The sequence below is a fragment of the Heliangelus exortis genome, chromosome 13 (assembly GCF_036169615.1).
Source record: "Heliangelus exortis chromosome 13, bHelExo1.hap1, whole genome shotgun sequence".
Lineage (NCBI taxonomy): Eukaryota > Metazoa > Chordata > Aves > Apodiformes > Trochilidae > Heliangelus > Heliangelus exortis.
Window position 1 is genome coordinate 8,673,867 of NC_092434.1, and position 19,686 is coordinate 8,693,552.

At 43.6% G+C, this 19,686-nt stretch overlaps 2 protein-coding genes and 2 long non-coding RNA genes across 7 annotated transcripts in view; 3 read left to right on the forward strand and 1 right to left on the reverse strand.

The window, feature by feature from the left end:
* PEPD (peptidase D) overlaps nucleotides 1-4,320 on the forward strand; it is a 126,741-nt gene extending 122,421 nt beyond the window's left edge. For all 3 annotated transcript variants that reach the window (XM_071756739.1, XM_071756740.1, XM_071756741.1), the window contains one exon: nucleotides 3,638-4,320. In XM_071756739.1, coding sequence (XP_071612840.1) covers nucleotides 3,638-3,787 — 150 coding nt within the window. In that variant the 3' untranslated portion in view covers nucleotides 3,788-4,320. The remainder of the gene's footprint in view (nucleotides 1-3,637) is intronic.
* LOC139802023 (uncharacterized) overlaps nucleotides 1-19,686 on the forward strand; it is a 316,071-nt gene that overhangs the window by 154,632 nt on the left and 141,753 nt on the right. The window lies entirely within an intron of this gene.
* Nucleotides 7,816-14,909, reverse strand: CEBPG (CCAAT enhancer binding protein gamma). Of its 2 annotated transcripts, none has more exons than XM_071756745.1 (2): nucleotides 14,773-14,909; nucleotides 7,816-9,943 (listed from the first exon to the last, which is right to left on the reverse strand). In XM_071756745.1, exon 2 carries the CDS (start codon nucleotides 9,830-9,832, stop codon nucleotides 9,380-9,382), a length of 453 nt encoding a protein of 150 aa, XP_071612846.1. In that variant the 5' UTR covers nucleotides 9,833-9,943; nucleotides 14,773-14,909; the 3' UTR covers nucleotides 7,816-9,379. The 2 variants fall into 2 exon arrangements, with proteins under 2 accessions (XP_071612846.1, XP_071612847.1); XM_071756746.1 differs by lacking the exon at nucleotides 14,773-14,909 and adding an exon at nucleotides 10,864-11,860.
* Nucleotides 15,359-19,493, forward strand: LOC139802020 (uncharacterized). Its single transcript, XR_011728463.1, has 2 exons — nucleotides 15,359-17,373; nucleotides 17,774-19,493. It is a non-coding gene; the product is annotated as an uncharacterized lncRNA (long non-coding RNA).

Genomic DNA, 19,686 nt, shown 5'->3' on the forward strand with positions numbered 1-19,686 from the left:
ATGTGCTAATTTACTTTATAGGGTAGCACATGTTGCCCATGTCCTGTCATCATTTCTGAGGAAAGTCTCCCACTCTTAAGATCTTGCAGTATTGTTGTTTTCCACAATCAAACAAATGCTCCGTAGATTTAAAAAAAAAAAAAAAAAAAAAGGAGACGTGTCACCAGTGGTATTTTGTGATTCACATCTGGGATCTGTCATCATGGAAATATGGACTATTTAATTGGCCAAAATTGTTTCTTGGTTCTCAAAAACCTTTTATATATATCATCATCTGAAAGAAATGAATGAGTGCTACAACCCCCTTCCCTTGGAAGATAACACAGGAGCCTCTGGGGAGCATGACTGTATTAGTAAGTCAGGACAAAGTGCGAGGCTGTATATATAGCTGACAGCAGCCCTGATATTTAACTCCTGTGCTGTCCTTGGCTGTGCCCGCAGAGCCCTGCTGTGGGACAGAGTTGGGTCCATTGAGTCGAGCCACATGATGATCTGTTGCTGGCATTAAGCAATTGTGCAACCAGGTCTGTCCAGACAGATCATGCCACTACCCTTGATAAGGAAAAGGCTTTTTAGGGACATAGGGACAGTCCTGGCATTCCTGGCCACTCCTTGGCAGGACTGCTTTTTGAAGCATGCCTTTTCACGCTGAAAAAGCAAAGCCTGCCCTGGGGTGTTTGCAGAGCTCCCTAAAAGCTGCTGGTGTGGCCAAACTCACACCTCAGTTTGCTGTTCCTTTAAGCCATGTCTGGTTCCAAACCACTCTGTAGCCCTGAAACAAGCAGCACAGTTGAACAAAGAGGCTGCAAACAGGGACAGCTCTGAGAGCAAGTTTCATAACCATTGTCCCCCACTGGGAAAGGCCGTCCCCAGCCAGTGAGCCTTGCCAGGCAGATCCAGCATCTTTTGTCCATTTGGACAGAAGACAAGACCAGATGCTGGCCTCTCCTGTAGGGAAGGTTTTGCAGGTCTTCTGAAACTTCTTGCTGCTGCTGAGTTTTAAGTTCAGGGTGAGGGATGGAAGGTATGAAGGAAAAGAGTAAATGCAAAAATTTCCTTCTGCTTGAGAACCTGTATTCCTCTGCACTTGTGTTTCTTGTAAGCAAAGGAAAAATGTGCATTGAGAGTGAGAACTCTGTCTTCTCTGTTAGAGCAAGCTCCTATTTCAGGTGAGATTCATCCAGGTGTAGAAACTGCCAGATCCTGGAGAAGGACCTGAAGCTTTCCTTCCTGGGAGTGATGAGTGAGGCCTCTTGGGACTAGTGGGTCTCTGAGCCTCCAACTACATCCCATTTGGAATTGCAGATGGTGAGCAGACCAATGCAATGGTGCTGGCACTCCCACTTTTCAGAGCAATCCACAGCTGTGGATTATATGATCTCCTAACAGTTTTTCTATGATAAGTTGCTGTGTGTGGCATTCCAGACTGTATGGGTTACCCCATCCTCCCCTGTTTGGTAACTCAGTTTCTCAGCATAGGCAGCTCCAGCATCCCCTCACACTCTGCTCATTCAGGGTATCTTGATTCTCACCTCCACCAGGATGTTCCTTCCTTGACTCCTTACCCATCCCTGTCTCTCTTTGTCCATTATTTTTTAATGCTATTTTACCTTCACTGTATCTAGCTCCATTTCCAGCTCCTTCCCCCTCCTTATACTCCCTTCTTGCCTAGGCAGGGCATGGTATTGACAGACACCTTGTCCCACTTTTCTTGCCCCTCCCTCTTAGTCTGGCTTCCATCTGCTCTGCTTTCAAGTCAGTCTGTTTTCTCAGAGAGTGCTGAGGTATTGGCAAAGGCATGAAACACTGAGCTGGAAAACACCAACAATTATTTTTCTTCTTTTTTTTGCTAATCTTACTGCTTAAGCAGATAAATTGTGGCTGATATTTCTCTGTGGCAGGATATGCTGAGGTGTTTCAGCTCTATCAGGTGAAAATTTGTGATTGAGAAGAGGCTCTCTCCATAGGTGGGGGTCAGCTCAAGCTTTGGCTGGGGCTCACCTCTGCTTTCAGACTTATTTTTGTACTAATATTTTAGTTTCTACATGAGTGGTGTGCCTCATTCCATTTACACTGGTGTGCTTGCCAATGGAATGCTTTGGCTTTTAGTATGTCACCAGATCCATTCCCTAGATTCTGGCACTTTTGCAGAGCTTGCCTGGTACCAGCAGGTGTTTGGCAGGGGTTGGTCCACCCAGGCAGGCTGTGCCCCAGCCCAAGACCTGTCAGGACAGAGGCTGGGGGCTGCTGCAAGGCAGAGGGCACAATTCACCTTTAGATGTGACTATCTTGCTGAGTCTTTGGGCTATTTTTTTGCTGATCTGGCCAAGTCCAAAAAAGCAGTGAATCAAAAACCCCACCCTGGTAAAATCTGTTCAAGTGCATAGAGTCATTCAATGTTGTCCTGGTTTCCTCTTCTACAGCAAGGCACCAGCCCTTCAGCCACACCAAGTGTAAGGAGCCTCACAGCTTTCAGATTTACAGCTGTCTAAATCAAATGTGTGAACTCAATGGAGTTTGTTTATTTAATTTCCTTCATAGTACACTTATATTTGATACCAAGTAAAAGAAATAATCTGGCAAAGACATCATTAAACAGTTTAATAAGGACTGGATGACTCATTTTGTTTGAACAAATGGATTATTTTGCAATCAGAAGTACAAATGTTAACCAGCTTTATTTTTAGTTGAAAATGTCAAGAGGTCAGAAACAATTAAAGCAACTGTAAGGTGGGAGTCCCCAGAGTTTGTGTTCTCTTGGATTTACACCTTACTAAAATTGCCTTTATTGCAGCTTAGCAACTTACTAACATTTTTCTGATAAGATAATGGTAAATGACTGTGTAGGCATATTTAGTGGTAAGAAGAGATTAGAGTCAAACAGAAATGGAACATTCTTTTCATCCTAACAGAACAAGAGCTGGAAAATTGAGAGGATCTGTTTTTTCATTGCATGATTTGAAATGTAGTGATTGTATTTTAAAAGGAATGTCTGACCTGCTTAGGACTTTCTCATTAGCACAAAATTCAGTGTTTCGAATATCAGCTGCAAGCTATTTCATGTTGCAGCTCCTCCTTTGGAAGTTTATCATGTTTAAAGAAAAGTGAATGTATGTTTTAAGTGCAAGGAACAGCTAACTACAGCTCAGTGACAGGACTGCTTCCAGAACAGGCACTTGGCACACTACAGCAGGAGGCACTGCTGTTGAACCTGTCCCTAGCAAGCCCTGTGCTAGCAAGGCTGGAGGCAAATTCAGGGGAGAATGTTCCTTTTGCTGCTTCTGACATCAGGGGGTTGAAATGTATTGGTCCCATGTAATTATGCAGCACGAGGTCACTGATGCAGCATCTCACTCATCCTGTCCATGATGTACCAAACGTAGCAGAGGCACCTCCTGAGTCACCTGTGGGGCCACCACCTCCCATAGGGCTGCTCAGCTGGGGTCACCTCCTAAGAGGGTGGTGGGGGCCAGTGGCCTGAGGGGGATTGCTGCAGCACTCTGGGCAGTGCTGGTGCTTGCAGTATGTTGCATCAACACCAGAGACTGACAGGTGCCTTGTGCTCTGGCTGCTGTCACTGCCTGATGTGCTTCTCATCCCCAGCTGGATGCCTCGGTAACTGCAGGTTCTGTTACAGGTCCGGATCGAGGATGACATTGCTGTGACAGCCACTGGAATGGAGCTGCTAACCTGTGTCCCACGTACTGTTGAAGAAATAGAAGCTTTCATGGCAGAAGACCAAAGCAGTGCCAAGTCATTTGACCGTCTCTCCAGCCAAAAGCAGTGAACTTCAGGTTGATTTCTACTGTCTCACTAATCAGTCATCATTCTGATTTAATGCTGCAGCATATAAAATAAAACACATCCAGTTCTTAATAGCAAGACAGGCAAGCTATTACCTGGAATTATTCATTCATTAAAAATTAAGGCAGCAGGCTTCAGCACTCAATATCCAGGTGACTCAAATGCTGCTGCTTGCAATCAGCAGTTTACGTTACCAAGTGCCACCTGAATAACCCTGCTGTATTATCAGTGTGGCATATACTTCTGTCACATCTCAGCTCAGATATGTCTTGCAATTATATCTGAATTTTGATGATCAAGACTCTTTAAAATACCAAATGGATTATCTCAATGCTGTCAACAATTGTAAAAATCTGAGGTCTTTTTTAAACTTCATCACAGTTACAGAAAAAAACAGAAGAAAAATCAGCTGTTCTCAGTGGACAAAATGGCGCTTACATTTTTCTTATGGATCTTATTGCAGTGTCAATGGAGGAAGCAGAATCAAATTTTTATTAAAATTCATCCTTGGCATAATATATCCTCACAACTTTGTGATCATTATGCTCTTATGCTCCCATTCCTGATTCTTTATCTGACCCATTTATCTGGCCTATTTGCGCTCTGGAAACTTTGACTTTTCATTAGACAGATTTTTCTGCTCTGGGTAGTGGGTGTACTGATCCTTCACACACAGTCCAATGCTTATTTGATTTGTCCATCTATTTGTTCCTTCAAAACAGATTGCTGATGTGTTCACAAGTCTTAGAAATGGCAAGAAGGGAGTAGCTTTGCTGTAGGACTTAGGGACATTCAGCACCATATGCTGTGCAGAATGGCAGCTATTTTTAACTGTCCGGTGTTAGCCAGTTCAGAATGAAATAATGTAAATTTTATTTGGATACACCACAAACATATTAATAAGGATTACTAAATGATTTTGCATTCATACAAGATTTAAATTACCTGGAGAAGCCTTTCTTTACTGTAGGTGTTCATCAGCCTGCAGGAGAACAAATACATTTCTTGCCTGGAAAATAGCACTAGTCACTGTAACTGCATAAAAATAATCTTGCTCACTTTATGAACACATCAAAACTCCTGGTCAGTCTTCAGGCTCCATTGCACAGTTTGACTGCAAACCCACTTCAGAACATCCCTCACAACGTCAGAGGGAGCTGATGTCACAGCAGGGTGTCATGGCCTTTCTGGGTCTTACTGCTTGCCAGATGAGGATTTTCCCACTGTGAAGGGATCAGCTGACTTGGTCATCTCAACATCTCTGTTCTCTTTGCTCGTGTCCTGGAGCTGGCACAAAGTCAATGGCCAAACTTCAGGATGTCTGCAAGCTCCTGTCTTACATAGGTGTACAACACAACATGAGCTTGAAGGATGGTGTCAAAAACTACTGTTGCTCTCTTTGTGTCCCCCTGCACCAGGACTGAATCTAGCTCTGAAATAATTTCCTTAAGAATTGTCAAATGGTTTGCTGTACAGAGAGCTCTTTGCTACTTGGGTCGATCGATAAGATGAGGACCTGCTCTTGTAACAGCTTGGTGACTCATTGCTAAATAGGAAACTGCATGCTGGAGACTAAGGAAACACATTGTGAAATAATCCAGAGGACTTCACTTCTTGTGTTTAATGTCACTTTATTAACAAATGAGTATATTTACATTTTTTTAAATGTTGATCAGCATTGGTTTGTAAGAGGTAAGTGCAGGAGGGCTTGTCTGCAAAGGAGGGGCGGGTGTGCCACCAGCAGCTTTTATGTGCTAGTGCTTCCTTCTGGGGTGACTGCAAGTCTTGTACCTCTGAAATGTGGTATTTGTAAGAGGACATCAGGCTTTGCTTTGGCAGCTTTTGTAGATATGAGAACACAGCAACTACACTGGCACTGCTCCAGACTCATCTCCCCTTAAAACCTTGGAGTTTTTTTAAGTGCAAGATGGTGCTCACGGCTTCAGCCTTTTTCCCTCCACATCCAAGTGCTCAGAACACACACCCATGGGATCGCTCATTGCTTTGGGCACTCCGAAACCTGCTGTTACTGAGGCTCAATCACAGTTACTGTTTTCAAGTAACACTTCACAGATTTTCAAAAAAAGAGTTTTGGAATTGTTTCAACTAAGCCATAACCCCAGTCTAGTTAATAGGCCTTTCCCTGCCTGTGATTAATCTTGGCAAATATTGGGCGCTGCTGCTGTGGAACAGGTCGAGCAATCTAGTGTGCTGCAGGAGGCAGAACTGGTTCTGCTTCAACATGTAGCAGCAAACAAACCCTACCACAAGTTCTGGGGGGGGAAGCACTCGTTCACGTAACCAGCTTCCCCATTGTTTTGCTTGCCTGAGATGTGGATGCATTTTGGTCTGGGATGGTGCACTGTCTCCCATTTTCCTTCATATTCAGGCCCATGAACTTGGTGAATATAAATTTTCTTCTTTCCAGAAGTCTGGTGTAATTATGGTAATTTTTATCCACTTAAGCAAAAAGTGGATTAGAACAATTTTTTTAGAATTAGCACGGGGATGGGGAGATAGAACAGGAAAGTAAGCCTTTTAAAAAAAGATAAAATGATCTTTAATACACTTAAAATCTGTAAGTGGAGGGGAAAACACAGATTACGGCAAACTGACTACACTGGGATATTTAGGCTGTTAGCAATCATGTTTTCCTAAATGTCTTTTCCCCTTGATGCAAACTGACTCGAAGAGAGTGGCACCAAAATAACAGCAAGTGTGTTAAATTGACTGAGTTCATGTGTTTAGAAAGGTTCACTTCTGAATGCCTGTACTTGAATTGCTACAGCTCCCTGGGGTTGGACGCACTCTGGATTTATCTGCCACACCAATGATGCTGCTGCAGCTCCAGGGTATAGGTAAAGGGGGAGAAGCTCCTAGTGCTCCAGAAGGCTAGAGCAGATGGACATAGAGCAGAGGCTAGAGAGTGGTATGGTGAGACAGTGGGAATAAGGTTTCCTGCTGAAATATGTAGTGCTGTAATGCTGATTCTTGTAGTTGTTAGGGAAAATGTGTCAAAAGGAAAACCTTGGCTTTTACAGGCCTACACAGATTTTTTTATTGTGTGTGACTGTGCATTTATTTCAGTCTTTCCATAGGAAGAAGAGAGATTCCGGAGGGGTAAGATTGAGGCCTTCTGCTGTCACAGCCTGGGCTGCTCCACCTTGGGGCAAAGAGAGGGAAAGCCTCACCTCTGCCTTTGCTTCTCAGAGGTCTGAGCTATTTTGGCAGGAGGGAGCTTAAAATAATAGACTAATGCCTTTCTTGCAACTCAACTGTGAGAGTAGATTTAAAATAATTTGCTGTAATCTTGGGTCCATGGCTTTACATATTTAAGTGATGTGCTGCACACAGCCTCATGCTTCCCTAAGCAAACAAAGTAAGTGCAGAGTCTGCTAAGCCAGAAATGTCCTTGTGCAAACAAATGACTTTTCGTAACTCAGTGGTTGTATTTTAAACAAGGAAGTTGAATAGGAGCTGTCAAGAATAAGAGGGAAAGAAGTCACCCTCCAGAGCATCAGAAAGAGTATGTCCCTCTCAAAGAGATGTAAGAAATCATTTTCACCAAAATCAGAAACAAATACCAGAGATGTGGAGCCCCTGCTCTGGTTATTAGGGGAGGACCCCACATCAAACCAACTGCAGCACATAGTCCCAGTTCACAGGGCAGACAACCAGCAAAGAGACCAGCTCCTGCCTTTTGCACCAGAACAGACACAGAGCTAACAGATGAGATGTTTTCAGGTCATCTTTTTCCTTGTAGTTTTTGGTATTCTGTTCCTCACCCTCCCCTCTTAAATGAAGTGATTTTCAGTTTTAAAAGTCTTTGTTTTTGTTTTTAAATCAGGAATTAAGCCGATACTGTAATGAGTTTCTGATTCCTGCCATTGAGTAAAAACATGAGTGAAAGACAAGACTGGAGAATGTTGCACTGATTACTCAAGGATAGCTGCTTGGGGTGGGCACCTCTGCATCTGATGGAAATAAAAAAAATGGACAGGAAAAATGAGGTGAGCACTAGAAGCAAAAGGTTTTTATTAGCTTCTGATATTTCAATGCTACCTACTTAAGCTGCAGCTAGAACCAAAAAAAGTATCTTTATAAAAAGGCTAACATAATCCAAAACAATCCATAGAAGTTTTCCACATGTATTAAAAGTTAAAATTCAAAAAGAACTTTTCAATGTTTCATTTTCTAACAGCATCTTCATAGAGATAATACCCAAATTCTCTTTCTAAGGACAGATACAAAGCAAACAAGCATCCTACAACATAATCTAAGGAAAAAGGTAGTGTAGGAGGGAAATTAAAACAGTCTAATAATGCACTAGCCAGACACACAGGTTAAATGTAACACAACCACACCATCAATGAAATATTTAAAAATGAAAATAAATTAAAGTTACATCAAAGTTCCTGCTTTACTTTTATTGTTTAAATCCTCAATATAGTACATACCACTGCATTATGGATCATGGCAAAGACTTAGCTCTAGCATTTAAAAAGTTGCTATAGAAAAACTTTCATGAAAAAAGACTGAAGATACTTCTTCACACCACTGTATGATGGCATTAGAAATTCAACCGAATTTTTCAAACTAGGTGCCATTTGTTTTTTAAATCATTGTGAATTTCTGCAAGATCTGAACAGCCATGAAAACAGAGATGAATGTCAGTGAGCAGTGATCTGTACATTCTGGCTGAACAGATGCTGTCTTACCCCTTTCACTGCTTAGCAGAGCTGCACATTTTGTACTCCCTGATACCTGCACCCCAGTAGAGCAGTTTTGCAGAGCACGTGTTTTTTGGTACCATTTTGACATCTTCTGAAAAGCCAAATCTTGTTTTCATAGACCCCAGTCACTACGAGCAATGTGAACACAGGCTTTGAAGGCTTTGTCACTGTGCTGCTCAACCTCTTGCACATGATGCTTCAGGCTCATTTGCTATTTGGAAGCCAACTGCCTGTATGTATCATCGTAGGATATTGCTATTTTTCTAGAAAACAGCCTGGGTAAGCATCCCAGTTCACTAGTACCACTCCCTCCCCATTAACTATAACTAGACAGGAGAGACAGGTACATCATGGGACTTGCTGTACAGATTTAAAGTAGCCCACCAAACAGAAAACACCCTCCACAGCCTCTGCAGTTTTGTAATGTGTGATGGAGAAAACAAAGGGCTTAAATAGACTGAAAGGTATTTAAAAGACATTTTATCCAATAATAAGTTCCTGATACTACAGTGAACGATCGTGCTGGATTCCTCCCATTTTGCAAGCTAGCAAAAAAAAAGGTAAGTGAACATTTCTGTGAAAATGCTATTTCTCTAATACCAAGCTCCTTGTTTACTATGGATTTAGCTCTGCACTTACTAGATGAATCTTTATAGGAGAAAAATATTTAAGACAAATAATCTAATGTTTCTGGTTTAGTTTTATCAAATCTTCAGTGTTAAACCTAAAAAGAAGAAAATCTCCACAAAAGGATGGCTAGAAGAAGTTTTTGCTTGGTTACTGCATGGATGCTGCAGACAAGCTGCACCTCAAGAGTTCATGTCATAAAGCTGCAGCAGTGTTTACTGTCCATTGTTTTCTGGATTTGTTGTGGTGGTTTCAGTGCCAACGGGCTGCACATTGTCTGCAAGATTGTGCGCGTGCTCGAGGAACAAGTCTTTCAGTACGCTCAGCTCCTTGGTCAGGAGCTTAATTTTTGCCTCTAAACGTTCATTTTCTTCTTTGAGCTGGTTGACCCTTTGCAACGTGTCTTGTGCTTTCTGCTTGCTTTTTAACCGGCTCTTTTTCACGGCCATGTTGTTCCTCTCTCTGCGCTGTCGATACTCATCGCTGTTTCTATCCACAAAGGAATTTTTCTTTCCCTGTTTGCTGGGAGGCACAGCTTTGCCTCCACCACCTGGACTAACGGGCACCAGCTGGGGAACCTGCTGCAAACCACTGGTGTGTGCTTGAGTGTGAATCACGCTTACTCCATTCGCATCTGTAGCGGTGTTCTGTTGGGATGTCTTGCTCATTTGGACAGGCTCTTCTTGGACACAACAGAATTTATTAGGAGGCTTGAAAACTGTTATGTTTCTAGAAGGTGTTTCCAACAGGTCTTCACATGGATTAAGGGCAAGATGAACCTAGCAGGGGAAAAAAAATAAACTATTAATGGTGCCGGCTTCAGCTACAGTCTTATGCATCACTTCAGCATTTATGGTAAGGTACTGATGGTACATGGGGCAACAGCACATCACAACTGTGCTGGAAGGGGACAAGCTGCCAACTACATTTCAGCTAAAACGTATTTGGATTGGAAGGGACTGTTACTGGGTCATCTAGTCAAGCTGTTTGCATTGTTCACTGGCTTTATTCAGTTATTCCAAAGCCATCCCTGATGGATGGGTGTCTAGCCTAGCCTTGAATATCTCCAGTTTCACAACCTCTCTTTTGGCAACAGGTTCCACTGTCTAACTTTTCCTCCAGTTATATAATTTTCTTAATTTTCAGGCTAGAGTTTTCTTTCTGCAGTTTAAATCTATTAACAGCCTGACTCTTGACCAACAGGATCCTTGTCCTCTTCAGACCATTCCTCTGGGTGTATGCATAAATTTGTCCTTTGTCTTTTTTCTCTGGAGTGAGGGTGCTCAGACTGTCCATCTTTCCCCAGTCATCTGAAAGCACCTGCTTTTGAAGACGATGTCCAAACTGGTAACTGCTCTGAGGTCTCACTAGTACTGAGTGGAAAAAAATAATCCATGGAAAAAGGTAGTGTGCTGCAAAGCCTGTGACTGAGTGACATTAAAGGAAGCCCTTCAACCATAAGCAAGGTTAGACAAGCTAAGCCTGTAACAATACTGTAACAAGCAAGGGGGACGGGAACACAAGGTGATGGCAATGTGAGAATCACCACACAGCAAAGATGGGACTATTGCCATCCATAGGAAGACATCAGCCACAGCTGACTCATCCGCAAAATATGTTCCCCTGCTGTAGCTCCTGCACTGGTCATTGTCCACTCTCCAGCAGACAAACAGACCTGACAAGCAGGACACCCTCTCACCTGACTCAGGCTCTCCCGCTGCTGAGGTCAGCATGCTCCTGACCCTACTGGTGGCACCAGGAGGACTCCACCACAGCTGCTGCAAGGACACGGCCCTGTCAAGGCTAACAGCTGCTCCCCTCCTCTTCCCATCTCACAGGATGACCTCCTAAATGTCTGGGAAAGAAGTCTGGGAGAGAAGAGGGGAAGGGCAACAGGGTTGTTCTATGTTCCTGGAACACCCACTATGGCTCCAATGAAAAGTACTCAGTGATCAAACAAGTGTTGATTCCTTGTCATGTTCAAGAAAAGTATCTAACTGGCATAAAATAATCCTGCTCCAAGATCAGACTGCACTGCAGTGGTGCAGCCCTGTGCTCTGTCATGCACAGACATGCAGTATCCCATGGTTAAGTGTTCAACATCCTCCTTGCCCATCCTCAGGAGAACCTGACGGGAAAGCAAGCAGTTGAAGTTGGCAGTGAGAATGCTGACAGCCTGCTGAGCACCCCAGGGGCTACAGCTCACATCAGTAACAGTGCAGGAGATGGATGACTGTGCTCCTGTGTCTGGCTGATGAATGATGTGGTGAGATGTTTGTAAACAAGCTGCTGTGTGTCACTGGTCATTCTAAACTCACGGGTTCATCAGCTGTTTAGTGTTCTTGTTTGTTTTTCTCAGCAGTATGAGTTGCTATTTTACCTTTTGTTAGGTTATCATAAAGGTTGAAATTCTACTCTCTAGATTTATTTCAATTTTTCTTCCATCATGAGGGTGTCAGAAGAAGATGCAGCTGCAGAGTGTAATTCCGTAAAATCCATGGAAAAGTCTTGACTTATTACTTAATAAGTTTGTCTTTAATGTTATACAAAATGAACATTCTCTGTTGCAGAGAAGTCTCACTTAAAGCAACTGAAGATGTGAGTACACCCATGCCCATTCTATCAAGAAATCTTTTTATTTTTTGTATTTCAAGACAGAAGGACGCCACCAGCTCTCTGACATCTGTATACCTAAATCTATATACATGCATACCTAACTTTTTTATTTAGTAGTTTCCCAATTTCAACTCTTACAGCAATTTATACAAACCACATTTTAAAATCTTAGATTTTGATTGAATATCCAATTTGTTTCAGCTGTAAATTGAATGTACAGCTAAAAAGATACCACTGTGCACAAACTGGTGCACACTGTGCCACAGACAGGCAGGCGGTAGCTGTGCACGTGTGACTGCACAGACATTTGTACTCAAGATTCGAGTGTATGCTTCTCTTGGAGCATATACTGGCTTGGTCTCAGCTTTATTTTTAATTTTGTTCCCCACATAATGGCACCCCACCCAACATGTAACAAGCTTCTTCATATCACCAGGTTCCATTTACAACTTCTGTCTGTGCTACTGAAATATTCTCTTCAGATGTCTGTCAAATTCCACTGTAATTCAAATGAAGAAGTATTTGTTCCACTAATCTGAATTTTAATGGACTATTTTAATAGGACAGTACACAGACACAAGGAGTGGAACCAGTGGAGCCCAAGCGAGCGTTCCAGCCCTGCTAGAAGAGATCTCCTGCCACTCCTTCCCACTGGGACCAATCCGGTTTGTATCAAGTAACTATTTCATGAGTGAGACACTTTTATCTGGCCTGATGATTAGAACTGTTTCCTGGGAGAGATAACACCTGGATTCCTGTCCTACTGCAATTAAAATTTATGCAAAACAAGTAGCACTAACTGCATTGCAGAGAACCCAGGAGTGGTAACAGTTGTGGCCTGAAACTGATTTTTCTTCCTGGTTTTGTGGAGGCTGGATCCCTGTCACCAGTTCCCAGTTCTTCAACAGAACAAACAGGAGGGCAAGAACATCCTGGGGAGCACCAGGTGCTGTGGGGCATCCTTCAGGGAACACTCTGAGGAGATTTAAAGGCAGCAGGCATGAGATATATGGAAGGGGCTCTCAAGAGGGGTGAGGTAAAGGGCACAGTAACTGGGAGAAGCCACGGGAGTGGGGAGGCAGATGGGTCTCAGAGTTTGTTTCTCAGACACGGTGCTGTACAGACAGCTGCTCTGCTCCCCTCTGCAAACAGGTTGCTTTCCTGTGAATGGTGATGGCTGTCACAGCAGGAGGCAGCTCCTCGGAGAGCCCAGAGCCAGCATCTTGTTCTCATAAAGCTCCTCATTAGCTTGAGCTCAGCCACAGCCCTAGGCTGGTTCCACCCAGCACATGGTAGTGTTTTCAGTGGCCAGTTAGAACTGCCTTATTCTCTCCTTGGGCCACCAACTGGCCACCCAAGACACCAACTGGCCACCCACTACAGCATAATAGCTGGTAACTCAGAGGTGTCTTCTCAGGCAGAGAGATGCTTCTTACTGTCTGACAGCACTCCTCAGAGACAACAGAGGCTCCCAAGAAAATCAAGGCCTTTATTATCTTTGATTTCACACACACAAAAAAAAAAAAAGTCAAAAAATTCATCTTAAACTTCTAAATGTTTGTTTTGGGAAAAAAAATGTAGTTTTATTTGTTAATTAAATCCATATTTTTTTTTACTCAGCAGGAAAAAATACAAAGCTCTCTGCTCCTTTTCTGAGATGTGACTGTGTTGATTCTGATCATTAGGAAGATTTTATTGCACCAGTTCCCTAAAGCTGTCAAGTCTAATGCAAAGTAAGTCCTAATATGAACAGCAATAGGTGTCCTCCTTCCTGTACAACTTGTGTAGGCTTATTACCCTTGCAGCATCTGCCTCTAAATCCAGATGAGCATAAAACTCCAGGCATACATTTGTGGGACACTGGGAGAGCCCACTCCTGCGTGGTTTGCTGCACACTCTCACAGGCAAGTGAGAGCTGATGGTAACTCACACACACACAGGCCAGGCAACCACATTTTTGAGATTAGGTAGCTCAAACTTTTCATCTGTTGCTGTAGCTGACATCACTTTCTCATTTCTGCTTGGAATCTCAATTTTTTCCATATGCTTCTTTCTTTTCCATACAACATTCTTACAAAAATATGTTCTGAACATCTAAACTACGTATTTTAATTTCAAGCTAGCAGCACTGATGACAGAACCACTAACAATCGCAAGTGGCAAAGAGGAGTAAGTTTGTTTCTGTCCTTTGACATAAGGTAGCTATTTCTAAAGATTAACAAGCTCTCTAAATCCAGAAGTAGATTTAAAAATATGAACCGTTTTACTTTCAGAAGAGACATTCTACCCAGCATGGCACTGTCACTGAGCAGAGTACTGAGCTCTCCTAATGACCGCGACTTCCAGCCAGATGCCAGAGCTCAAACCAGTACAAGCTCTCTGCAGCTGATCTGTTCTGAAAGTTGCGTCTGGAGCGACAAAAACTTGTTGGGAATCCGAAAAATTTGTCAAGACATTCAAGACTCCCTTGAGAAGCAAGAGAAGAAGAACACCGGTGGTTCAAGCACGACATTTCACGGGGCTTCAGGGCAGCTCCCGGGATCCCGCGGCCTCTCCCTCCGGCAGGACGAGCCGTAAGACCGCCGGGCCCCGCTCTCCCGGTCGCGGGGCGGAGGCCCGAAGGGGCCGGAGCCGCCGCGGGGACCGTGCCCGCCCCTCCCCTCCCCCGCGGGCCTCTGGCGGCGACGCCGACGCCCTCCTCGGCGGCCCGCGGCGTGGGGGCCGCCCGTCCGCTCCTCCTCCCCGGCCCGTGCGGGGCGCAGGGGTGCCCGGCGGTGCCAAGCGGTGACTTCACCGGGGGAGGGCAGGAGAGGGGAGGCAGGGCCGCCCGCCGATTGCATCATGCGCTCCCATGCGCGGAGCCCGCCGCGGCACCCGCTGCGACTCTGCGGGAGGGCGGGCGAGGGCCGGCCCGGCCCGGTGCCCCCCCCCCCTGCCATCCCCGCGTCGCGTCGCGTCCCGGTCCCCCCGCCCCCCGCGCGGCCGCGCTTACCTGTGGCGGGCGAGCGGGCGGCGGCGGGAGGGGCCGGGCCGGGCCCGAGCCTCTTTCTATAACGTGTGGCGTGCGGGCGAGCGGCGATTGCGACACCCGCCGCTGAGCCCGCCCCCCGACCAATCAGCATCCAGCCCGCCGCCGGGGTGATGCAATGGCCGCTCGGATTGGCAGCCGGAGACGCCACTCAGGCCGCCCGCTCCCCTGGGGGGCGGGGCCGTACGTGGCTGAAGAGTTTGTTTTGCGTGGGGCCGGCGCGAGTCACGCGGGGCGCGTTTGGTTGGTGCGGGACGGGACTGACTCCGCCCGCGGAGCCCGGAGGGACCTCACGGCCTCCCGCGGGGTTTGCGCTCTTCTGCTGTTGCAGACGGAGTGGAGAAAAACACGGTGCGCGGCCACGCGTGTTTCCGCCGTGGCTGGCCGCACTCCAGGCCTGCCTGCGGGCGCCATCTTCTTCCTACCCCCTCCGCCGGGGGAAGCTGCTGGGGGAGGTGTCCGGAGGCTCACATCCCCTCATGGGACGCTGTGGAAAGGGGACGGAGGCTGCCGTGTCCATCGCGGCCTGTGGGGAGCCGGGCGACCGCCCCCCCCCCCTGCGCGGCGCCTCAGGATAGGGCCCACTCCTCCCCTCTGACCGCAGCCCGGAGGGAAGGAGCCGAACCCCCGTTTCCCCGGCTGCCCCTCACAGGCAGCGTGGGGAGCTCATCCCGCAACACGCGTGGAGAGCGGGCAGTGTCTGCCCCCCCCCCCTCCCCCGCGCCAAGCCTGGGTGGTTTCTTGGGAGTCGTTGGCACGAAATTGTCACGCTCCCCACAGGTATCGAGGGAGGTGGTGCTGTGTTTCTGTGCTGATTGGCATTTCTTAATTGTTCTTGTGCTGTTAATTAACACCTGGCAGTGCTTTTCTTCTGTAGGATGTTGAGGAGGTGTGCGGGAAGGAATTAATGCAAAAGACATCAAATACAAATTTTAACTGTTCTCTTGAGGACAGAAATTAAGGCAAATCCCTAAATTTCTTAGGTTATCAGTTAATTTTTCTTTTAAAAGCTAAAAAAAAAAAAAAAAAAAAAAAAAAAAAGGGGAGACACAGGCAGATTAGGAAACATCCAAATCATAAAGTTAAACTGGCAAGATTATGCACCACATCTCATTGGTATATGTTTGTTAACTATTAAATACTTAAATACTTTTTTTTCTTCCCTTTAGTATCTTCAAGACACTGGTTCACATCTCCTGAACTTTATGTAAACATGCACAACATAAACATATATGTGCTCTTGTCTCAAGATTCACGTGGGGCAGGACGGGTTCATAGCTTTTCAGACAGGAAGTACTTGAGAGCACGGGTATAAAGCTGCAGTGGGCAGTCCTAAAACCCATCAGTTTATAAGGTAAGTTCTGGACAAGTTTAGTTGTGCAGACAGTGAAAAGAGTAAAGTTGGAAAAAGTAGCTTTTTGCTTCAAAGCAGAGTTAAAAACTACCAATTTACATGCTACTGCAGTTTATCACACGGACCTGCTTGGGAAATGTTTTATGTCTGAAAAAGATTTGTAAACACAGTTGCAGAGCTCATTAATATAGATATAATTATTTGTGATTGCCATTTTTTATGCCTGGACGATCTTTTGTGGGGGTTTTGTTGTTGTTTTTGTAAAGCTCTGTGGAAAAGAAACCACATTTGCAGAAGAATTCTGAGGATTAGTCTGAGCAAACAGTTTTACTCAGCTTATTACTATGAAGACAGTGTTTCCTTTTCAGTCATCAAGTGTTTGCTTTAACATTGCTAATGCTTTTCTGTTTCCCAGTTGCAACTGTTACATTTTCTGTGACACTGACTCACCCAACTCTAGATACAGCGAAATTCCAGGTAAGTATTAAACTTTATCCTCTGCTCACAATAGTTAAGTAACTGTGCGCTCTTAGTGTGCTTTCCAAGGATTTTAGAGCACTTTATGACCATTTATTCATTAATCCCCATCAAAGAAAGCTGAAGAAAATAAAATGTAGAGCCACTTACTCTCAGTAAGTCCAATTATTTTAAACATTAAAGCCCATACATAATCTCATAAGGTGCTCCAGTGCTTGGTTAGTGCTGTATCCTGTTACAGGAAAATCATCACACAGTGTACTTTAGTGTTTGCAGGATATTTTTTTTCCCCACAACATTACAGTAAAAATAGAACGTGATGGAAGTGATATGAAAAGTAAGCACAGAAATATATGGACAACTGCTCTTGAGATGTGGCATTGAAATACACACCTTACCTGCTTATTTCCAAGTCACATGAGCTCTGGATTTGGGTGTCATGAGCAGGCAGGTCTCTGGGATGGAGTCCTTTTCACTTTGAGCCTGGATGTGTTTCTATAGCAACAGTCTACCTATAAAACTATAGATAATATTGTAATAGTACTTCATTTTCACTTGGATAATCCAGTCTCATGATTCTTTAAACAATTTCATCCTTGAAAACAATTACACAGGTATTCAGAGTCTTCAAGTAACCTACAGCAAATGACAGAGGCAGAAAGGCTATTGAGGAAATAGGATCTACCTGAAGGAAATGGAAGCAGAAAGTGTAAACGGGAGAAGAACATCTTGGGGTAAATATCCCTGTTTACTACCCACTCAGAGTGTTCTCTTAACATTAAAAAAAAAAAAAAATATTAATTTCTCTGCAGCCTTCCACTTACAGTTTGAGAACTCTTTTCTTACAGAGTAATTTCTGTTGTGTCTGATTCCAGTGTTTATGACTGTTACCTCTTCCTTTGTGGGCAATTATTTCTTTGTCCTAAAGTAAAAATCATAAAAACACACTGACTACAACCTACACTTTAAGAAATATAATTTTTCTCTAAACATTCAATTATTTGCCTTGTTTTCCCTCATGGATAAGCCTTTTCTAGACTTGAAGCTTTCTGTTGAAAGTTTACTTTTCACTCATCACGCTACGTGTTTAGTTTTTCTCTTTGGTCTAACATCCATGCCTTTGACTTCTTTTAGATGAAAAGCCAGTTGTTTCCTTTCCAGTGATGTAGAAGATGGGAAAATAAATACATAATAAAAAATAAATTTAAAGAAAAAAAACCCCAAACATAAGTATATATTTAACAAGTGGAAATAGAGAGGCTTCTTGGGTAAAAAGCACACTGTTTCAGGCTGTGATGTGTGTTAATGTGTTTGAGGGCAGATGGACTGAATTATAACAAAATAAAAGCTTTTCATGGTAAGTGCCACCCCTATTCACTCAACCTAGATTTGTTCAAAACTGGACAGAAAGACTCTTTTGGATATAATTGCATTCCATATGACCACCAAGCAGGTGACATTCATTCAGGAATACCCCAGAAATACAAGGTCTAGTAGAGGTTTTTCCTAATCTTATTACAAGCCTCTCTTAAGAGCCCTTGCATTTTGGTATTCAGATAATTACTTTCCTCATTCAGGACTGACCTGAACCAAAACCAAAATTCTATTGTTAGAAATCCAAATTTTGCAGAGCTGAAGATATAAATGCTTCAGAAAGCAAAAGGGTTGCTGAGTTTCATTTATCAGGAATCTGGCTATATTTAAAAAAAAAAAAAAAAAACAAAAACGAAATTCAGAAAGAAAGAGTGTTATCAGTGCCTTGGTCTATTTGTTTAAAAAAACCTTGCACTTGTTAAGCTCAGAACTTTTGAGTGTTTTTTCAATCCAATTTGATTATTTGGATGATATAAACTTGTCTATTAATAGATTATTTGTCATAAGTAGTGTTTTTGAATAGGTGAAGAGGAAGGAGAGGAAACATTGCTTAGTGGTGACCACTGTTTCAGGACTGTACTTCTAATTCTAGCACTGACTCACTACAGCCTTGGAAAGTTGCAGCGCTTTTGTTCTAGAAAATACTAAGTAAAGAAAGGAGCCATTCTGCTCTAATAGCAAACATCCATTTTATTGTAACATTGCCTGGAGTTCATTTGCAGGAAAAATCCAGTGCCCTTGTTCTTTCTCTCTATGCAGCTAGTAAGTCTTGCAACAAAGTATTTCTACTTATGCATCTTCCAGTACTATGTCCCTTACTTGCAGTTATCAAAATATTAAAATTATCCAAATATCTAGAGTTATTCATACTGATTTCTGAAAAGAAAATAAACTCAATTACATGGACAGAATACAGAATAAAGGGAATGTTTCTCAAATGGAGGAGGGAAAGAAAGAAAAAAAAGTCATTCCCTGCCCCACATCCCCATGTCTTCAGCATGCTATTGGGTGATAGCAAAATGAATCAGGTTAACACAGAAATCCTAGTGTCTGAGAAAACTAATATATTGATGATCACTTTTACTAAATACCCCAGCTGCCACTCCCATAGGTGTTCATGTCACACTTCTCAACAGCTACAGCTGATCCCATTTCCTCTGCAATTGTAAGTGGGGATACATACTTCATGCCTGGATGGACTGGTTTTATCTGGGTTGGATCTGCATTGGTTTAACTCTTAGTTGCTGTATTTTTCATTTTATGCCATTATCAGGCAGTTACATTTTTAATCAGAAACTTTGAGCTAGCACTGTTAGAGTTAGCCAGCTACATAGATAAAGTTGTGTCCATTTTTACAAGTTTTGCTTTTTAATGTGTTATTTCATTTAGTAAGCCAGGTTCTTTAACAGTCACAGAGGCTTCTGTTTCACAGCTACAGAATACTTGTTGGTAATAAATCTGTTTTTTAGTAAAACTCTCACCCAGCCTATGCTTATCTCATGCTATCAGGAATTTGTGTTTTAAGACAAATGAACTCAGGTTCTCCTATACAGTGTTTCGTTTCACAAGATGGTACTTTGAAGCATACCACTACCACATTAGTTTCCTGAGGGGTTTGGAGGTAGGAGGCCATCTCATTATCCCAAGTAATCCTTTGTCATCTTGTCACAGCT